The 20,801-nt window shown below is 42.2% G+C and overlaps 1 protein-coding gene across 7 annotated transcripts in view; it reads right to left on the bottom strand.

Moving 5' to 3' along the window:
- NFASC (neurofascin) overlaps positions 1 to 20,801 on the bottom strand; it is a 733,849-nt gene that overhangs the window by 32,475 nt on the left and 680,573 nt on the right. For all 7 annotated transcript variants that reach the window (XM_069238522.1, XM_069238515.1, XM_069238519.1 and 4 more), the window contains 2 exons: positions 13,293 to 13,424; positions 4,852 to 4,921 (listed from right to left, as the gene is read on the bottom strand). In XM_069238522.1, coding sequence (XP_069094623.1) covers positions 4,852 to 4,921; positions 13,293 to 13,424 — 202 coding nt within the window. The remainder of the gene's footprint in view (positions 1 to 4,851; positions 4,922 to 13,292; positions 13,425 to 20,801) is intronic.

Here is a 20,801-nt window from a genome sequence, read left to right as displayed (position 1 = left end):
TGAAGCCAGTCTTCCTCAGAGACATCCCTTGAACCACCAGAAGTTAAACAACTAAAAATAATTGGAAAAAAAGTCAAAAAAGACAAGTCAAAAAATGATTGAGGGGTAGCTCTTTCTTCTGATCAGCGCTGGCTGGCACAGAAAGAAAAGAACTGATGTCAGCATGCCAGGGTGGTGCCTATATAAGACCTACAACATCATTTTCAGTGCGGATGCCGCCGCGGATGGGCGCAAGGTCGATTGATGCCACCGAACAGACAGCAGGTGTACTGCTTGAGAAAAATCTCTGGATCCAAACTGATGCCTAGGGAAATTCCAATGTAAGGAATCTGCAACTAAATGTCTTATCAGATCAGTCTACTAATTTTATTGTCTATCGATTTTCTTGAGATCTGTCTCAGGACCCATTAAGAAAAATATAAAGTGCCTTTATGCAACATGTACAACAATTTCAACTTTTTAGTTCACTTAGTAATTCACAGATAACACTGGAGATTGTCAAAATAATATTACCAACTGAGTGTGGTACTTGGCAATGGTCCAGCTACACTGTGGGTATTCCATACCCAAGTCCTTTCTGTTAAACAAATGGTAAATACCAAAGGAGGTGTAAAACGACTATTGTAGTGTTGTGAGACTAGGTGTGCTAAGACCCACGTGGTTCTGGGTGGGCCCAGAAGAGAGATTGGGTAACCTATTGGGAGGTGTCAAGGCGTGGTTGTTAACAGTTATGACATATTTAGTGATTCAGTGTGTGATGGTTCGCAGAGAATTACAGACGTCTAATCAAGGGCTCCGTGTGTGGCATGTTCTTTGCATGCCCCCGGACTGCGAGGGATGCTACAACTATCACCACAAATACTTGCTAATCTCAGCTCATCTTGAGAACGTCTGATATCAGTCACCCTCCGCTGCCATCCATCTAATTTCTGTATTCCCATTCTGATTACTGGAAAGTGTGTGATTATTGGAAAGTTTCCTTAAGACAGTTGTTATGTTCATCAAAGGCTACGTTGTTTTAGAATCATGCATTTAAAGTTAGTTAAAAAAACCTTTAGAAATACTCAAATACTGGCTGCAACAGGAAGATAACTGTTGTCAACACACCTGCAATAAGTCTATGTTCATGGTCTAATTTCACCACCGCACTGACAGTTTATTCACCTTATAGTAGTCAGAATTAATTTCTAATAAAACAATTCTACAATTCTTTGTCACGATTTTTTGGCATGATAGAAGCATTGACAATACACCAAAGTCTACAAGGAATTCACATTTATCCATGGATGGCTGGTGAATAAGAGTGGCCTCATCGTTGGAGTCTATGGTTCATCTACAGAAAGCTTTGGGGATCTATATCGTAGGGTTGCTTGTGAACAATAACAAACGTGTGCTGCTTTTGACACAAATGCTGCAGTTCATAAATGCTGCATTGGATACCATGGAAGTGAAGGATTATGAAATCAGTGTCTTCTCTTCGAAGACACTTTAGGGGCCATTGTGAGTTCAGCGGACGGTTTTACTGTCTGCCGAACTTCCAACGGGGAGATTGCCGCCACACAAGCTACCTCCCAGCCGGCCCCATTAAGAGTTTCCCTCTAGGTCAGCAGACGAAAACATGCGTTTCCGCCCGCTGGCCTAGCGGGTCCCAGGCTACAGCATTGTTTCCGGCTCGTAACAGAGCCGGTGGCAATGCTGTAGCAAGCAGGGAGCATGAGTACCCTCGCAATGTTCACTGTCTGCACACAGTGAACATTGCGAGGGTGCTGGCCAGGGGGTCCTCTGCACTGACTATGCCAAGTGCATGGCCAGTGGTGGGGCCCCTGTTCTCTGTCATCCTTTTTATGGTACAGGTCCATGAAACCGCTGGGGGTCGTAATCCCCAGAGCGACGCTGCTTGCAGCGCTGCCCTGGAGGATTAGGACCGCCACCACCTCCATACCGCTGGGATCTCTGATCCTGGTGGGGCTGACGGTTCCCTGGCGGCCAGACTGCCAGGGTTGTAATGTGGCACTTGGAACGCCGCATTGATGGCGGTCCGACTGCCATCCACAAGTCTGGCAGTCTAGTGACCACCAGACTCATAATGACCCCATGTATCTTTTTTCAAAAGCAGCTGATGGTGTCTACCTGGTGAATCCAAAGACTTCTTGGCCTCATATCATCTTGTATCCTAGCCAGTCCTAAGGTAAGATTGCCCGTAATGTGAACCCAACTCGATCTGATATCTTGGTGGAATCAGGAGTGCAAATCTCAGCCAATAATGATACCATCACCAGTCAAATAAAAAAATGTTTTTTTTCTTGCAGAAATTTCATTCAGGACCCTCGACCTATAAGTATACTTGACACCTTATACACCAGAGTACATGTTAGGAGCAAATGGGGGCTCCCACAAAATTAAATGATGTGTGCTCCTCTGGATTCTCACCACCACAAGCTAATTGGAGAAGAAAACAATGGTCCAGCACAAAATAGCATTTTATAGCCTTATGGAACATTTAAGAACGGAGGCCGACACAGGATAATGCAACAGCTATGTTTTACATTAACAAACAGGGAGGTACATGCTCAAAGCATTTCTGCAGAATGGCAGTAGATATAGGAATGAGCTTTTCAAAAAGACATAAAGAAGTCCACAACCCATCTGGCAGGAGGCTGGAATAGACTGGCGACAAGCTCTGCAGAATTCCAACTGATCTCTGCATTTGAAGGTGGCAACATGATTTTAACTATTGGAGAATGTAAGGAGACTTCTTTGGGACAAACCAGAACCACAATGGAAGCAGACTTCTTTGGGACAAACAAGAACCACAACTTTTCTTTTAGATGTGCAAAGGACACACATTGTATGACCTACACAACTCCTGAATTGGGAAAGAGCTGTATTAGTTATCAAGTTGTGCATGACCAAACCATGCAGGGTGCCCTTCATAGTCCCCCTTTTTGCAACATCAGATACAAGTTTCCAATCTGAAATAATGGTCCACAAAAAACACTGGATGCGGCCTATAAAGGCAGATGGTCTGCCTTAGGATGGACAGAAAATTATGTAACTACTAATTGCTAAATCTGGGAATCTACTACTTAGAGGGGTAACTGATGAACATCTACGTGTCTTTCAATAGAACCCAGAAATCAATCAGGCATCTAGAAAAGGATGTCAGAAGAACATAATGTAAGAAAATGGATGACATGCTGTTATTGGTCTTTGGACCCTGTTTCTCACTTTGTTGATTCAATACTAAACTTTTTTCTCCAGTTTCCTTAGTTTAGCCACTAAAGCAAACTTCTGTAAAACCTATTTCGCAGCTATAGGTGCATAGTCTCCAAACCAACCATTTCCCTACATAGCCAAGGACTTAGGAGACACTATAATGGGCTTTCATGGTTACACTATTTGTCATAAAAATATGTGCCCCTCTGGGATATTAACATAGGTCTCAAGGCATGGATACCCAAAACCTCTAAAGCATATGGCCCCAGACGACATTATAGTTACCTAGAAGACAGCCGGTTTGGTTGCCATTATTTTGGCGCATTTATTTATGGTACTAGTGTAGCGTAATCACAGCCATATGAGCAAGGAATCACCTTTTATAGAACATTAATAAGATATCATATAGCAGTGTAAGTTAGGAGTACAACAGTAGTAATAAACCAAAATAAAGATCCACTGAGCCCAAAGTTTCTATATTCCATGAGTTGGAAGTTATAGGACTTAGGAGTGGAGGAACTGTATCCAGACTTTTTCAATAATAAAGCTGTACTAAGAATTACCCTGCCTTGTTCTCAAAATTGTCTCTGAATTTCATTTCTGTAAATAGATATGACTGACAACCCAATTCCAATTTGCAGAATGTACTTTATACTGTTTAGATATTAAACTATCTCCCCATTTTTCTGAGCGATATCAAACACTTTGACATAAGTTATGTGCTTTTCTTGATGTTTGGTGGTTCATAACAGGAAACAACGTTTAAAAACTACATACACACTCGGAGCCAATAGGTGCCTTTTCGGCTTATCAGAGTCCTACTTTTCTAGGCACCATCTGTAGAGCTGCCATTTAGGCTATCTCTCATGCCTTTATAGTCTCTTTAGATGGCAGTTTCCAGGCTGATACATGGTTTGGCCATGTCTTATTCAAACATTTTGGGTAGGTTTTTTGCCATCTTCCTTACTCCAAAAACGTTCATACCTAACTTTTAGGATCAGATTCTATAAGCCGCGTGGGAGGTCGGACACAGCTGACACCAAGAATATGGCCTCTCTCCCAATAACTACACACTCTATCCTGAAAAATGTATTTCCCGATGAATCCAAGAAGTGATGCATCTTGGCACTACCTTCTGCAAAGTTTTCAAGATGCAAAGAGTCATGCACTCCTCAGTCTGCATGACTGGCACGCTTACCTTTGCTCATTCCTTGAAAGCAAGAGAAGGATAAATACAGACACATTACATGCAGCTTCTACGACACCTGATAGTCATGTAATGCAGCAGTGGACATCACAAAACTGAAAGCAGGTGGCGGGAGAAGTGAAGCATGAATATTGATGTATGTGTGAAGAAATGTGTGTGCGCATATTGTGCTTATATTTCTGACCTGCTTGTGGCAAGGTGTTTTCAGTCTCCTGCTGTTTGGTCCTATATTTGGTTCTTTTTTACAACTGATTTTCATCTGTGTGAATGCCCTTCTTTTCAAGAACTCTTCATGTGTCTGTCTAGACACCACACATGCATAGCACAGCTAATTGCAACTGCCTCTGTATTAGACAGCATGCATGTCTTTCTGAAAACTGAGAAAGTATTGTTCAAGACCCTGAGAATAGAATATGGGAAGCACTTACCTATAATCGAAGGAGCCGTCCTCCTCCTTCCTGTCCTCAGGGTCAAGAGGCGTATCCTTCTTCTCTCGTACTAAAAGGAGGAAGCACACAATCAAAACTGGCTGAAAGGCCTTTCTGGTACCTGGGTGTTAAAAGTACCACTTCTTTTGCTCTTCTCAATCTTATTCATTATGCAACATCCGTCAGCAGAAATGTTCCAAGTTATTCACTAATGTCCATACCCATCATATATCTTCATGTTAACATGCCCCTAACAGAAACTTATACTATATGAACGCTATTACCGATTCCAAACATTCAGATCTTACCTCTCACGCATTCACGCACTGATAAGTCCTTGCACATTCTCTTAATACATGCATGCCTTTCAAACATCCACACACATGTGCTTGACCTTAAACTTGCCATACTACTTTCCTACCACTCACTTTCTCACTTTCAGAATGCATCTTCTCAGTACTGAGTCTGTCCATCTGCTACTACTTCTATTTGTTAAGTGCAAAACTCGCCACACAACCCTACAAAATGCACATGGTCCTCACAGATCCCCATACCACATATATGCTGCTAGCATTTCCTCACAATTTGTTATTTTCTCTCAAACATCCCTATAAAACGGACATACCCAATAAAACACACTTCAAGAATGATTAGGAATGTCAGACATATTCCCTCACAGTTCATAATCAAAGGGTGCTAGAAACATCTGAGAAGACTGACAAACTTCCCTTTATGCCAAATCAATCCACAAGAACCAAATGGTTCCGACAGTGCTTTAGAAATGTATTGGTGATGTACTCGAAGCACCAAATGGCTGAGACAGAGCAATTACAAGTGTATAAAGTTGTGTTGTGTAGATTTACACTTGAAGGAACTCCTCCACCCTTTCCCGTCCTGTAGGTCTGGCTCTGGTGCTGCGTGTGGCTCAAAGAAACATGAAATTGGGGGACACCAATTGTTTCTGGCTAGAAGATCATTTGTCACACATGAATGTGGCTGATAATGGAATAACTTCTCAGCCTGCATGAACTGAACGTGGTGTCACCCAAAGAAAATCTGCTTACATGTAATACCAGTACTCTATCACTGTAATCTTCACTTAAGTCATAAATAGTGAATTGCTGCGCGATTCACATTTTATGACCCATTTGTGATTTTCGTGCAGTGTCTTCCACAATGCATAAGTTTCAGAATACTGCATAACTGGCTGATGAATTGCTATGGCTGCCACATTTCTGGTTGGTAACTAGTGCCAAATGGGTTATCCTTCGCAGTCAGAAACCCTCAACCTTGTTCACCTTTGTCAGATTTTACATAGCTGAGGTATGCACAGCTTGTATTACAATCAAGTTGTCTATGCACAGGTGCACAAGCGATTTTAGAACAAAATCTACTGATTAACGTGAGAAACTGAAAAGGTATGTTTTCTCCTTCAGTGGCCATGTCCCTTTAACATGTGCTTTATATCCCTCAACCTCAAACCCATACACAGTCCATCAGTCAATCAGTATTTGAAATGGCTCGATTGGATGGAAAATCTACAAAAATATTTGGAGAAAGCCAGCTCTAATTTGCTTTCCCAGTTTTCTGATACTTGATCCTCCAGGCAGCCTTACACACACACTATGAAGATTCATGAAGCCACGCAGCCCAGTACAGTAGAAATCTGACTTGGAAAGTGATGAAGAGTATATTGAAGAATGCATCACTTCTCTTTGATTCGCTATTCACTGACTACGTGTAGAGTTAACCCCAGGTAATGAATGATCTGTACTGGAATTGGAAAGATTTTGTCAAGTAGCCCCAGAAGTAACAGAAGAGAGGCTATTGCTACAAAATACTGCAGAGAATTTTGCAGTGACATAGCTTTTATCAATCAATTGTCTAGGGACGGTTACACGAAGATCCCATTTCCCGAGGTGAGCCGAAACTATTATTGGACACAAGATGTCCATCAATGGGTCAATAATAACTAGAATAAACAACAGTAACGTTTTTGAGTAATTTCAATGCAGCAGAGTTTGCTGAAGCAAGAGAGAGATATTTGATTTGGTTGCTTCTAAATGTAATAGGAGGTTAGAGCATCATCCATAGGTCACGCTCTTTAAGGTGAAGGCATTCGACACATTAGAGAACAAGCATGTTAATCAGTATCTGTTATACTGAGCCTGTGCTGTTTTCATTTACTTGTATGTATGTCTACTTAACTTCTGCAGTACTTATCTTGTGTATACATGATTTGTTTGCCATGTCCTGAAGCCTGGAGCGTTTGGCATCAGTATTTCTTCTTGCTCTTGCTGCAGTCAGATGAAGTCTGTCTCGTGTGCCGAATGGTCCACTCTGCGCATAGAGTTTTACTTTCGCACTGATTTAACTGACTAAGCCGCTTCTTTAACTCTTCTTCCCTCATGTAAGTCATTTGTAACATTGGCGACGAGCTACAGTAGAGGCGCACAGCTAGGATCATTTTAGAACACTCTGGCATCCCTGTTTAAGACAATGTGCCACGGACTACGAGGTACAAGTTCGAAAATTGCAGCTCCGAACCTAATCTGTTTGTTACCTCTTCTCCTGCCGCAACACGGTGTCAGAGGCACATTTACTATAAAGTGCCTGGCCACAGATGGAGCAGCAGCAGCCCTCTCTCAGGACCACTGAGTCTTCACGTTGATGTGAGGATGTCATCAGCCATTTTAAGCCTGTCGGGGGGACTTGGCACTTCGCTATTTTTCTACACCGCGTGTTTGCTGTTCAACGATATTTTGCTAGTTAAAATTACTGAATTCTTGTAACGATGCTTTCCTATCTTTGTGGCAATCAGAATTTAAAGGTATTTGATCTGTGTTGTTCTAATGTTATTAGAACTGCAAAGATAATACCCATCTTTAACAAGCAGAGACAGCCAATCATTCTATTCACTTTTTTTTTTAAATCAACATGAATGATTACTTGTAATCAATAGTGAATACACCTTTCAAACAGTTGCATGAGAAGCTTAGCATTAAGTGAAAGCATTGGCTATGCACATTTGAAAATTGTTATGTTAAATTATGTTAGGTGGATTTGTGTAGTGCAGCTCATCACATCCAAGGGTATCCAGAAGCTGGAGGAGGAACATGGGCCCAGCAGAGCTGCTAGTTGAACGGCCAGGTTTTCAACATCTGGTGGAAGTTGAATAGTGGAGCAGCCATACTGATGTGTGGAGGATGTTTGTTCCAGTTTTTGGAGGCAATGAGAGAGGCAATTTATTTAGTGGCAATAGACGCTACACAATTTGAACTAAAAAGGAAACATGTCACTTTTGTCACTCATTTTGGCCGTGCAGGTCAACAAGTGTTTGACAATTCAGTGGAAATGGACTCAGCTGAAGCTCAGCTTGGAGCGTGGAATGAGTACTCGTCGGCATTTGCAAGAGTTAATAAGCAGTAATCAGAGGATCCAAGTATATTAATAGAAAGGCATAATTTCTTTAACCACAAAGTATTGAAGAGACATTTGAAGAGTATGTTGAAGCCTTAATGATACTTGCTTCCACCTGTGAATTCAAAAGCCTGATGAACACCTATATTAGGGCACCTCTAAGAAAGTACAAGAACGCTTGTTGAGCTGTCCCAATCCAAATCTAGTGGAAGTTATGAATTTAGCTAAAGGTATCGAGCAATCAATGATTTCCAATACCATAATTGACAGTAAACAAGGCATGAACTCGTCATATGGCATCAATACTGTACAAGACCTAGAAGCTGTACGTTTGGTTACTGTAAGAGCCAAAACCCACAAAGGCACTTCAAGAAAGGGACAAACTATATGTTTCAGATGTGGTTCACAAATGCACCAAGGGAATAATTTGAATTGACCAGCTCCAGGAAAACGGTGTATTAACTGATGAACAATAAGTCAATTTTAAGTTGCTTGTAAAAAGTATAAAGTCATTGATGAAAGTAAGCAGTGTAGAAAATGGGTTAGTACAATCCAATTTGGATCACTGAACATTGTTTTGATGATTGAAACTGAATGTGACAGTGAAAACAGTGTGAGGGGAGCACGGTGTGATGTTACGATTGATGCTGTGAAGTTATTGATAATGCCTGATTCAGGTTCACCAATCACAATTATTTCAGATTATTTGTTCCTTAAACAATGAGGTAAGAGTCTAGATTAGTGCACACCTGGGGTTCGCCCAAAGGCTTAGTGGGTGCAGGATATCAACATGTTAGGGTCAAATAACTTATTGTGCAGGATTCGACTCTAAAGCCTTTTGTAGCTAGCAAATTATGTATGTTAAATGTGGATGCTTGCCAGTTTGGCTTAGAAGCATTTTTATTTTAAAGGTTGGAGTCTAATGTGCATAGTGTTTGCTTCTTCTCATGTGCAAGAGCAGCAGAGTGTAATTACAGTACAGTATAATCATTACAGTTCCAGAGAGAGAAGATATAGCTTGCTGCTGTGTAGTGAAGCTGAAAACGTTTCTATAGTGTTCATCTTCTGATATTTAAACTGATGACAAGCCTTTGGTTTATATGCTACATGGAAATGGCACAGCCAAAGCTCCTGCCAGAATGGCTAGATTTCTGGCTCTTCTCTAGGAATACAATTTTACAATTACATTTCGTCCAGGCGGTAAAAGCTTTAGAGCAGACTGTCTTTCAAATTGGATGCTGACGAGGAGATGCAGTTATTGATGCAGTAATGTAGTGTTATAATTCCAGATGGGTATATTTTGAATTTATGCCCACAACAGATATCACTTGTGTAATTAACTACTCGAGGAGAATATTTGCTATTAGAAGTCCTTCTAAGCAACTTGTGACTAAGAATAACACAAAGTTCACTTTCTCGCAAATTAGATGTTTAATTGAATCACTGTTCATGTTAAAGTCACGATGTAGTGACCTGGGGGAGGTGGGTCAGAGGAGCACTCCAGCCGCGACCATCTTGGGATAAATGCTGTGTTCGACAAGCAGGTCTGCTGGTGCTAATCTTTCAGTTTGCAGAGAAGGATTGCCATCTCCACTACAGCCTGATTTCCTGGTTCATTTCTCCAGGTATGGGGGCTAAGGTTATCCTCTTAGATTGAGCAAAGGCAGAGGGTCCATTCACTATGCTCTCAGTATAGGGATAGTGATAGGTAGGTATATCTAGAAATCATTTGCCATAGTTGGACTGTTTATTCTTGTCACAATGTTCATAATGCTGGTAATGTTGCTTTGTTTCATCTGCCTCATTATCACAACTCATTCTCTCTAAGAGAGACTACTACTGTTTCAATAAATGTATTGAAAATGTATCTCATGTCTCTTGTGTTTCATCTGGGCATGCCTGAGTAAGATAACAAAAGGGTAAGATCTGTTTCCACTATTCCCTTGGGGATCAAAGTCTCATGTTCACATTGCTGTAATCAACTCCCACCCCAGTAAGGTGAGGGGTATGGGTGAGCCACTGTGAGCTAGCCAGGAATTGGGTGGACAGCATCTGATGGTGTGTACAGACTCACTTCCTGCATTCTGAAGCTCTGTTGTCCACTTACTTTAGTAGGAACCTCCTAATAGGTGGGTGAACATTCAGGTCACCCTCCGATGGCCCTTACTTCATCAGAGGGGTCTAACCATGGGGAGATAGAGTAGTCTCCGCCATGGTTACAATGGTCTGCCCGCTTTTAAATCTGACCAGCGGGCCATTAAGTTAGTGGGAAGGGTAATCCATTTTGTTGAAGCATCATTTCCGGCAACATATAAATTAGGCCCTTCGTGTTCTTTAGAGTGTAGTATTACCACAGAGAGTCCCTTTGCTCCCTAAGCTGACTTAATAACGAAGCTGTTTAACAGATGGAATGAACTCTAACAGGGTGAGAAAAGGTATTTCTTCATTAATTACAGAAAGACAAAAAAATAGTTTATGGAGTGAGAAGGGAAGTTAGTCCAGTATTTAGGAGCAAGATGCAAAAAAGAACTGACTTCAATCCTATTCCAGTAGATATTTGGAACCATAAAGAGATACCTGGATTTTGAGCACAGAGACCAAGATGGCCTGAAAGCTGGATGGTGCATCTTTAAGTAATGAAGACGGAAGAACAATAACCTCTGTGACAGAAACAGAGAGTTTTGAAGATGGAGAACTGCACTATAGGAAGTCAACGCAGTGAATGAAAAGAGATGCATTTTAGAAGAGTCCAGAGAAGGTGAAGTGTGCTTCCTCTGAGTAATGTCTTGAAGGGGGGACGTCTTTGGTGGTAATGTCTTTGGTAAAGATGAATCCTGAACCTTAAATTTCTTCTTAAGGGAGAACTTTCAGCTGACAAAACTCTGTTTTATTAAGTAATGTGTCTGCCCAATCGAGTTCTTCAAAGGCATGGGTAGTTTAGAGGTCCATATCGACACCCACAGAACCTTTGCTGTCAAAAGGCCTGTGATGCAATTGACTAAAGAATTATTCTCAAGGACGAGAACAGCACGTTTCTCAAAATACAGGCTGTGATACTGAACACTTCAAAATCTATTGTATATGGTGTGACTGGAATTCTTCATGCTCATGCTACTTTTTTGTCTCCCTTTCGTGGCGTCCGTTAGCAGTCCTTTTCTATTAGTGGCACATTTTCTTTCAACCTCTGGTCTTCTGTGACACAAACTTCTTTTCATTTCTCAAGGAAGGGGGGAACCTCTGGCAAAAAGGAAATGCTTGTGTTGAGGGGAATTAAACACACAAAAACAATGTTTTTTTTTTAACCTTGTCTTATAAGAGGAATGACGCCTCACAAAAAGTGAATATGTTGTTTACAGATCAGAAAGGAAAATAAAAAGCAAAATAATTAAAATTTCACTCGAGAAGACATTGTGCTCCCAATATGATCATCTGACATGAAAATGAATAAAAAAAAAAAAAAAAGAAAATCCTGTCAAAATATCTATGATTTCTTCTCCTTTGCTGAACAAACCTTAAAAGGAGAAACAGCAAGAAGAATCATTTGCCATCTGGGATTTTTTTCGAATCAATCCCTTTGATCATGATTTCTTCTTGAGACAAAAACAGTTAAAACCATATCTTACTAAAGCAGTGCTAAAACCTCTGATGTTGACCCACAAACTAAAATGCGTAACCACTTTACAATGCTGGCCAGGTTCACAATCCTGGCTTAAGGTGGTCATGGGCTACTGCCAATGGCAAAGGCTGAACGCTGTTGGCACTTCTTTTAATGGGCAGAGCATCACTGCTGAAGCTCACACCATATACATGGTATCACCACCAAAAGCATTGCCAGCAGCACTCAGCCACTGCGGTATTCAGCCATGTTGTGTGCCCAGTATTTGTGCCTTAATGCAGATCTTCTCTCAAAAGTAACTAACCAGTAAGTGCCAGGATGTTGCTGATGTTGACAGATATGTCCAGTCTGCTAGTATTCACTTCTACCTGGTACTTCATGTTAGCATGGAAACATAGCCTGTTCGCAGCCTTCCCACAAAAAAGAGGAATGCCGTCATGTAGCTCCATTGTTCATTAACCAATTTCCAGGTACACACAACTTTAAGATAATGCTCTGCAGAGTGGTAGCCCCAGTGGTCGAGTACTTAATTGGAGAAACTGAACAATTCACAATCAGCAAGTCACTGGATGCTTAGTTTCTCAGAGAACAATGCATTTTTACAAGCTTTGCTTTTTGGCAACATGGGAAGAATCGACTTAGGCTGGAAGGAAAAGTATTGCAGCCCCAAGCCAGAATACTAATGATGACTCAATGGGGTGCAGAGCCACAACCCAAGAGCAGTAGGCCTCAAAGTGTGGCGTCACAATAGTAAGTATCTACACATTAGCTTGGATTAAAAACATCCATTAAAATTGTCGTTTAATAAACCTATTCTGACAGCACACCTGTACATGCAAGGAAAGGAGCTGTCATATAGGACTGCATAGAATTTTGCAAGGGATGGTATACCAGCCGTTGTCCTCCACAGTACAGTAAAATGTTTGTAGCCCAAATCTTAAATATTGCCACCACCTATGCAATTTTATTATGATTAAGCCATGGAGGCTACTCCCTTGGCCTCAAAGTAGGAGACACATTGGGGACCCTACCGCAGTCTGCCATAATCTAGTCTGTACGGGGACAGATACTATCTGGGTAAAGGACAAAAGAGCTGAAATGGGAGGAAACTTTGAAGTTAAAAGTGAAAGATAGGACAGGTGTAACAAACAGCTGAAAACCTATTCTTTGGACACATGATGCACCGTACTTCTGTGACTGGTTGGAGGGATGGGGATGCAATACCCTTTTTTCACCTGCCTATGATGTGGAACTAACGTTCGATTGGCCTGGACCCTACAGAGATGAGCAGAAGCGAAAATATCCAACAAATTGTTCCCTTCGATTTCCTATGGCACTCGTTCGACTACTCCCAAACATCATCCAGCTCTATCAGTCAGTGGTGTTATGCAGATGGATCCCCTACCTGGGTATTTTCCACCACGACTTCTCCGAATAAAGCAGACGATAAGAAGGATGAGCACCAGCAGTGCCACTGCACACATGAGGCCAATGAACCAGCCCTGGGTAGCAATGTCCACCTGACTCTTGGTGTAGGCTAAAGAGAAAAGACAGGTGAAAGTTAGACTAATCATTTAGATCAAAGGAAAGGTTCTCACCAGCTTGGGTCTGGGACAGGTGTGTCCACAGGCGTGTCAGTCTTGTCTGTCTCTATGAAAACATGTAAGTGACTTAACAAGCACAAAATCGAGTGTGTGCCAGAAATATCAGAATCACAATTACTATCCCACAGAACAATCACATCAGAATGTGCAAATTCATATTTATTTGTTCTTATTTTTACAAACCATGCACATCACACATATTGTGGCAAAATATATGGTCATCAGAATCAATGCCCCAAATAATATATTCAGTAGAATGACCTTTGAACAGATTACGCCCAGTAGAATTACTGTAATAGACAATATGCCCACCAAAATAAATGCCCCACACAACATACACATCCAAATCACTAATACATGGAATATGATTAAATGAATCACTATCAGAATTATTGTCACACAGCATGCTGCACAGCACCACTGTTACTCAGAGTATGCATTTGGAATCAGAGCTATTTCACAGAATATGCCATATTCATCAAAGAAGGTCTGTAGATATATGATGTGGAAGTATTTCAGAGAGGCCTCTCAATATCCCTACTTGTAATGGATTACATAGAACTAAACATCATCAGAAGTCGGGAATATGTTGGATTTCTCAAACCCAGACCAATAGCTCAAGCACATTTACTCTGCACAGCTCACAAATGTCTAGCACGTTTATATGGGGAATCATTCATTCACCAAATTTTGGATAACATATCTTGGATCTTGAAAGCAAGGTGCAGACTGTATTATTACAGAAGAGCTGCAAGTATTCTGCTTTAGAGAAAGCATGAGAAGTTTATTTCAAGAAAGAAAGATAGTTACCTGTACACTGTAGTTCTCCAGTATTTATATCTTTCACTGATGCTTGAATCTTCCCCATCATCGAGGTGAGAGTCCCACGGTAATTATCACAATCAGTATAAGTAAAAGCATTGTTTAACAAGTTAAAAGAAGTGATGTTGTTACAAGATTCACAACATTTTATGAAGAGTCAACCCTCAGCCAATCAGGAAGCAGCTCCAAAAGCACTCTTTCCCTCAAGGGCCAGGTACCTCAGATTTCTCAGCACAGATGCAAAGGTAATAAGGTGAGGTATTACAAGAAGTGAGCTGCTATTGAAGAGGAGGGAGGGTTGCATGTGAATCTATGAAAGATATAAATACTGAAGAACTACAATGTACAGGTATGTAATTTGCTTTCTTTCTCCAGTACTGAATCTTTCATAGATTCATATGCTTGAATTCAAACAACAGGTAGTTGTCACCTTAATAGAACTCTCAATCAGTGGAAGTAGGAAGCACACATCAAAGGCACAAGTGAAAGAATATAGTAAATGTATGCCTTTTACTTCATGTAGCAGCTCTGCAGATGTCTGGTAAAGATACTCTGTCAAAAAGAGCAGAAAAAGGAGAAACACTTCTGTGAAGTTTACTTTGACCTTTCTATCTAGAGGATGTCCAGTTTTCTGGTGCCATAAACAGGCGCTTCAGAGACCCTCAATAGTCCATGTCCTTTTATAAGTGGTCCATAAGCTATCAAAAGCTTGTCTGATTTCCTGAAGTTTGTAGTTTTGTCTATATAGAATTTGAGGCATCTTTAAATATCAAGAGTATGAGCTTTTTCCGCTGCATTAGTAGGGCTTCGGAAAAAAAGACATAAGGACTACTGGCTCATTAAGATAAAAATCTGACATTACTATATGATAAAGTGAGGGTTAATTCTTAATATGACTTTATCATCTTTGAATTACATGTATGGTTCCTTAATAGTGAATGTTTTGATTGCACTAATTACCCGGCCATACTTTAGGGGCAACAAAGAAGTTATCTCCCAAGATAGGTTTTTGAAGCCTGCTTAATGAATAGGTTCAAACAGGTCCTTCTCCAGCTGAGGAAGTACTATGTTCAGTTGCCAAGAAACTGTTGGTTTGGTAATGGGAGGATGAGTCATGAAAAAACCCTTAAGAAACTCCTTGACCAGTTTACTGGACCAGAGCAATAATTGACCAATTGCCTCTAGGTGCTCTCTGACGGATGCATGAGAAAGGCCCAGACGTTCTCCGCCCCAAAAACATGAATGCTCAGTTTCATAGGTCGAGTTAATTGTTACAGCTCTGGCTTTAAGTAAAATTAGCCTTCATTCATCTAAAATACTTAAGAGATGGAACTCATTGTATTCAGGAGCCAGGCCGAGAAATTGAGAGATCAAGGTGTTGCATGAACAAATTGGCCCTTGCTTATCGTTAACAGACCATTTGCTGGCCTGGGCAGAATACGCTGCTGTTCTAATAGGAGAAGTAGCTCTGTGTACCAATATTTTTTTTGCCAAGCTAAAGCTATGAGAATAAAGCAATATGGTGCTCTTTTAATTTCGTTCAGTAATCTGGGAATTAGTGGAAGTGGGGTAAATGCATAAGTGAATATTCCTGTCAAGGCTATTTATAAGGCATTTCCCCCTCAACCCTTTTTGAAGATATCTCCTGTCATACAAACAACATCTGTAATTGTGGTGTTGCAAACAAGTCTAGGGCTGGACTTCCCCTGATTTGAATAATAACCGTCAGTTGACTTTGGTCCAAGTCCCACTCGTGCACTCTCTCCATGCTCAACTGTAAGGTTCTCATTATGACCTCGGCTGGACAGAAGACCTTCTGCCAAGCATATTATGACTGGTGGCGACCCTCCGCCATTTTTTGGTCGGAGAGCTGCAAGCAGCCATACTGGCGGTCGGCAATGCAGTGGAGGTTGCTCCTCCATCACCGCCACATCATTAGAACACCGGCCACCTAATCACGCTTCAGTTTTCGGCATGGCGGTGTTCTGGTGACGGGGTGCTGGTGGCGGAGCAGCCCCCATGGAACCCGTTCCCTCCCAGATGACCACCGAGGCAGGTAAGGTGATCGTCCGACAGGGGAGGGGGGCGGAGGGGTGTTGTGTGGTGTGTGCATGAATGGGGGTGAGTGCGAGTGTTTAGAGGGGGGTGTGGATGCGTGGATGTTTGCGGGGGTGTGATGTGTGTAGTGGGGATGTAACGTGTATGTATGTGGGCATGTATGTGTATGTGTGTGAGTGGGGAGGGTAAGGAGTATGTCTGGGGGGGCCCTGGAGATCGGGGTGGGGGAGGGGAGCGGGCCCTACCACCTTTGAGGGGTAGTAGGGGGTTCATGGGTGTTGGGGGTGGACTCTGGTGAGGGGGGCGGGGAAGACCCCTATCAGTGTCAGGGAAGGAATTCCCTGGCACTGATAGTGCCTACCACCATGGTTTTCGTGGCGGTATGCGGGGTCATGTTCCCGCAGGTGGACTAGTAACGGCCGCCGGGCTAGAGACCGTGGTCTCCAGCCTGGCGGTCGTTACCGCCGTGGCGGACTGTGTGGTACATTGGCAAGTGCCAAACCGCCAATGTCATAATTTGGCAGTAATTACCACCAGCCTGTTGGTGGTGCTACCGTTGACTTAACACCGTCCGCCAGGGTTGTAATGAGGGCCTAAGTGTCTGCCCATTGGTTGTTTATTCCAGGAACACGCTCCACCTTCAGTGTGACCTGGTGTTGCAGAATCCATTTACATATCTGTTGACTCCCATTGACAACAGGTGCATGCTTTTCCCACCTTTCTTGTTCAAGGAGTACATAGTTGTTGTGTTTTCCGTATGAATAAGCAAGTAGGAGTGCCTTACTATTAGATAAAAGGATTGTCCTCCTAAGGCAACGGTCTTTATCTCTAGAAGATTGATATGCATGTTTCTTGAAAGACCATTTTCCGTTGACCTCCAGGTCCTGTAAACGTGCTCCCCATCCAGCTAAGGATAAACCTATGGTTTTCACAAAATAAGGCAATGAGTTCAGAAATGTGAGGCTTAATGAGACATTGTCTTTCTGCATCCACCAAAGCAATGGCGGACCTCATGTTGAGAGTTATCTGAATAATTTCCTTGGCTCTTTGACCAATGTTTGTATACTTCTTCTTGAAATGGCCTCATGCAGAGGTGATGGGGAGAACTAGGAGAATGCAGGAGGGCATCATCCCCAGAAATTATTTGAATGATCAAACTGAAACACATCTTTTCGAGAGGGAGGTGGCCAGATTGATTATCCTCAGCATCCTTACATTTGCAGGGAAAGGATTTGCACAAAATTGAATCCAAAAGTGCTCCTAGAAACTTTATGGCTGGAGGCAAGATTTTTTTTTTTTTTGCATAAAACCTAGATCCCTAAACAACGGAAGATATGCACTTGTTGATTCCTTTGCAGAGTTATTCAAAGGGCTTTTAATAGGTAAATTGCTCCAGTAAAGAACAATCTGGTGCCCTTTCCTGTAAGGGGCGACCGAGGATCAAGGCCATGCAATTGATAAAAAAATCTGATGAGCGGGCTTGAGACAGAAGGGTAGAATTTTAAAATTGGTAATGACAGCCAGCCCCCTTGAATCTTACAAGTTTTCCATGATTGGGATGGAGGAATATGAATAAGCATCTTGATGTAGGAAGGTCATAAAATCTCCTTGGTCTAGTAACTGGTTGATTTCCTGCAGCGTAACCTTCCAAAGTTAGCTGCTGTAACTCGAGCATTTAACTCACTGGTCCCAATTGTTTTCTTGATAAGGAAAAAGCCGAAATAGAATCCTGTGTTCTGATGGGTGTAAGGGATCACTCCTTTTATGGCTTATTTCTGGGGAAGTGAAAAGAATCTCCAATTTTAACAGACAATGGTGATGTGATGTCTTGCAAGGTGGATTTTCAGGTGGTTTCTGAATAAATTCTAAAGCCTGGCCATGCTGAATCAGATCCAGCACTCTTCTATCTGTGGCAATAGCTTTCTAGTTTTTGTAGTAACTGGAGACTCTTTCACCCACCCTCTGTGGGGACAAGGCTGACCGGTGCCTGAAAGACATGAGTGATGCCTTGATGAGTCTTCTCCTCTGTTAGGTGCTGAGTACCTCTTACGTGGAGTCTATCTTAAGTAGATTGCAGTCGGCGGTGGCCCATACAGCTGTTGGAAGTCCTGTTGGCGCTAACCTTACTGTGTTTAAGGGTAGGGTTGGAATCTTTAGGACCTGACGTTTTTGCTACAAGAACATTGGCCCCGTCCTCTAGTGACACAATATGGGTGAAAATGGTACTTTTGCAAACCTCCTAAGACCTTGCTGTCTCCGTATTTAATTTTATGGACTGGAGAGCACTGTCCATGGACTTTCCGAATAGGGTTTAAGGCATGTCATCAACGGTTTCTTAGACAAAGCATGTTTTGTTGATGAGGGGTCCGTCAATGCCTTTTTTATGTCAGAACTAGAAGGTGCCTTCAAAGAAAGTGTGGAAGGCTCAGACTTAGTTTTGTCAGGCCTTCTATCAGGATTGTCTGATATTGTCAGACATTTCTAATATTTTAGTCTGCAACTCAGTTCGAAAGTAGATTGCTTTGAGCTATTGTGGCCTCCTCAAGATTACTGAGTTGGCCAGCTGGTGAAACCCGGTGGAGGCAACATCCAAGACCATGCCAATAATCTCTGCATATGTTCTTTCATACTCTTGAATGGGCGTTCTTGCTTTATTCCTCTTGTCTTCTGGTAGTAACTCAAGATAACCTCCTAGGTCGGACCACTTCTGCCTGCTGTGTCTTACCAATACGGCTAGGGCATTGGTTGCTCTACCGGTAGTAGCTGCCATTGCCAAAATTATTTTGCCCGCATTACCCAGGCATCTACCCTTCCTGTCAGGTGGAGAGATGGAGTGTGTAGAGCAGAGGTCTCCAACCTTTTCTGTAGTGAGAGCTACTTCTGACCTGTGAAACTAATTTTGAGCTACTGGAGGCTAAACAACTTGTGCATCGTTACCAGACACCCCCACTCCCAGCTACATTGACTTTAAGCCTAATATCCACAGAGCCAGATACTATGGTTTGAACAAATTACTTTGAGTAGGGATACTATCACAGGGCAGCCATGTTCCCCAGTGAGAGCGTGATATGTAGGGATGCATGAGCATGTGTGTGTATGAATGGGACATATGTGTATTGCTGAGAGCCTGTGTCATATGTAATTGTGGCACGTGACGTACCTTTTGACATATACCATAACACGTATAACCATTTTTTTTTTTTTATATGAGAAATGTAAAGTGCAGAAACATGTTATGCCAAATGTTCATAATATGGAACATTTCCCTGCACTTTCAATTTCTACCATTTAAAAAAAAAATACTATTTTTCAATTACACATTTATCAATCACAGTGTCTACTGGCCACTGGGAGCTGGAGGCCTGCTGTTAGTAAATGCGACAGCTTAAAAGGGGAGAAAATCAGAATGAAGACTTACCCAGACGACTCTCCATCACGTCAAGAAGCGGATCCCAAGGCCTTGCCTCATGAAATGATAAACAAGCTACACTGCAGTCCTGGTAACATTTGCTCGTTTATCAGCTCCATTTAGCACTCAGTGATAGTCAAGGCAGCGCTGCCGCCACTTCGCTAAAAGCCAATAAATCCTGGGCTTTGCTTTACAATACTTCACCCTTCGCGCCTGTCGTGAAAGAAACGTTTATGCCTTTTGTAAGGCACTGCACGATAAGATATCTTCCAAGGAGATTTATCACCTCCAGTGTCAGTAGTACAGGGGCTTGAAAGACAGGATGAATGAGAATGAGGCCGTCATTTCAGTTTACTTTAGTTGGCAATTCCTTTTTTGCACATTGAAGTATTTTAGGCCAGGTATACCTCATGTCACCAATTCTTACAAAAAGAGCACATACCACAAAGTGTTTTTTCAGTCGGCCCACCTCTGGGTTTTCGGTCTTTTTTGTGCTTTGCCATTGTTTGAATGGGCCGTTTCCGAAGCTCACTGTATTTTGCGGATGTTTAAAATGTCCTATTATGTATCTATCAAGTTTTTGGTGATGTGGCTTAAAGGACGTCACACTAGCATGAATTATTTTATTCTGTGCGACTCCTTCGGCGAGTGACAAGTATGCAGTCGCTTTCGCCTCCTGTAGGGCCATGACTGAAAAGGCCCCTTTTCTCCTCCACTCCTTACAGTGCTGATGCCCAGTTCTCCTGCTGGCACCAGGCCGCTACCGACACTGAACAACACTGGATGGAAAGGGGAAGGCGCTCCCTCAGGCTGTCTGTGCCGCCCAATTGAGCTCGCAGCAACACCACTGACTGCCCGTGCTCCTCCCATTCCTCTTCGCCTCTCCAAATGGTTTGAATTGCACAAGATACAGGAGTATACCATTACACAGGGGCGTAGGAGACACTAAATTTCTGGGGGGGACAGGGACAACCTTGAGGTGGGCCCCCTGCACAAAGTTTGCACCCAGAAGGGTTGCTGT

This window comes from Pleurodeles waltl, chromosome 6 (assembly GCF_031143425.1).
Source record: "Pleurodeles waltl isolate 20211129_DDA chromosome 6, aPleWal1.hap1.20221129, whole genome shotgun sequence".
NCBI classification, from domain to species: Eukaryota; Metazoa; Chordata; class Amphibia; order Caudata; family Salamandridae; genus Pleurodeles; species Pleurodeles waltl.
Note: the sequence above shows the minus strand (reverse complement) of the source record. Positions and strands in the feature narration are given on the sequence as shown.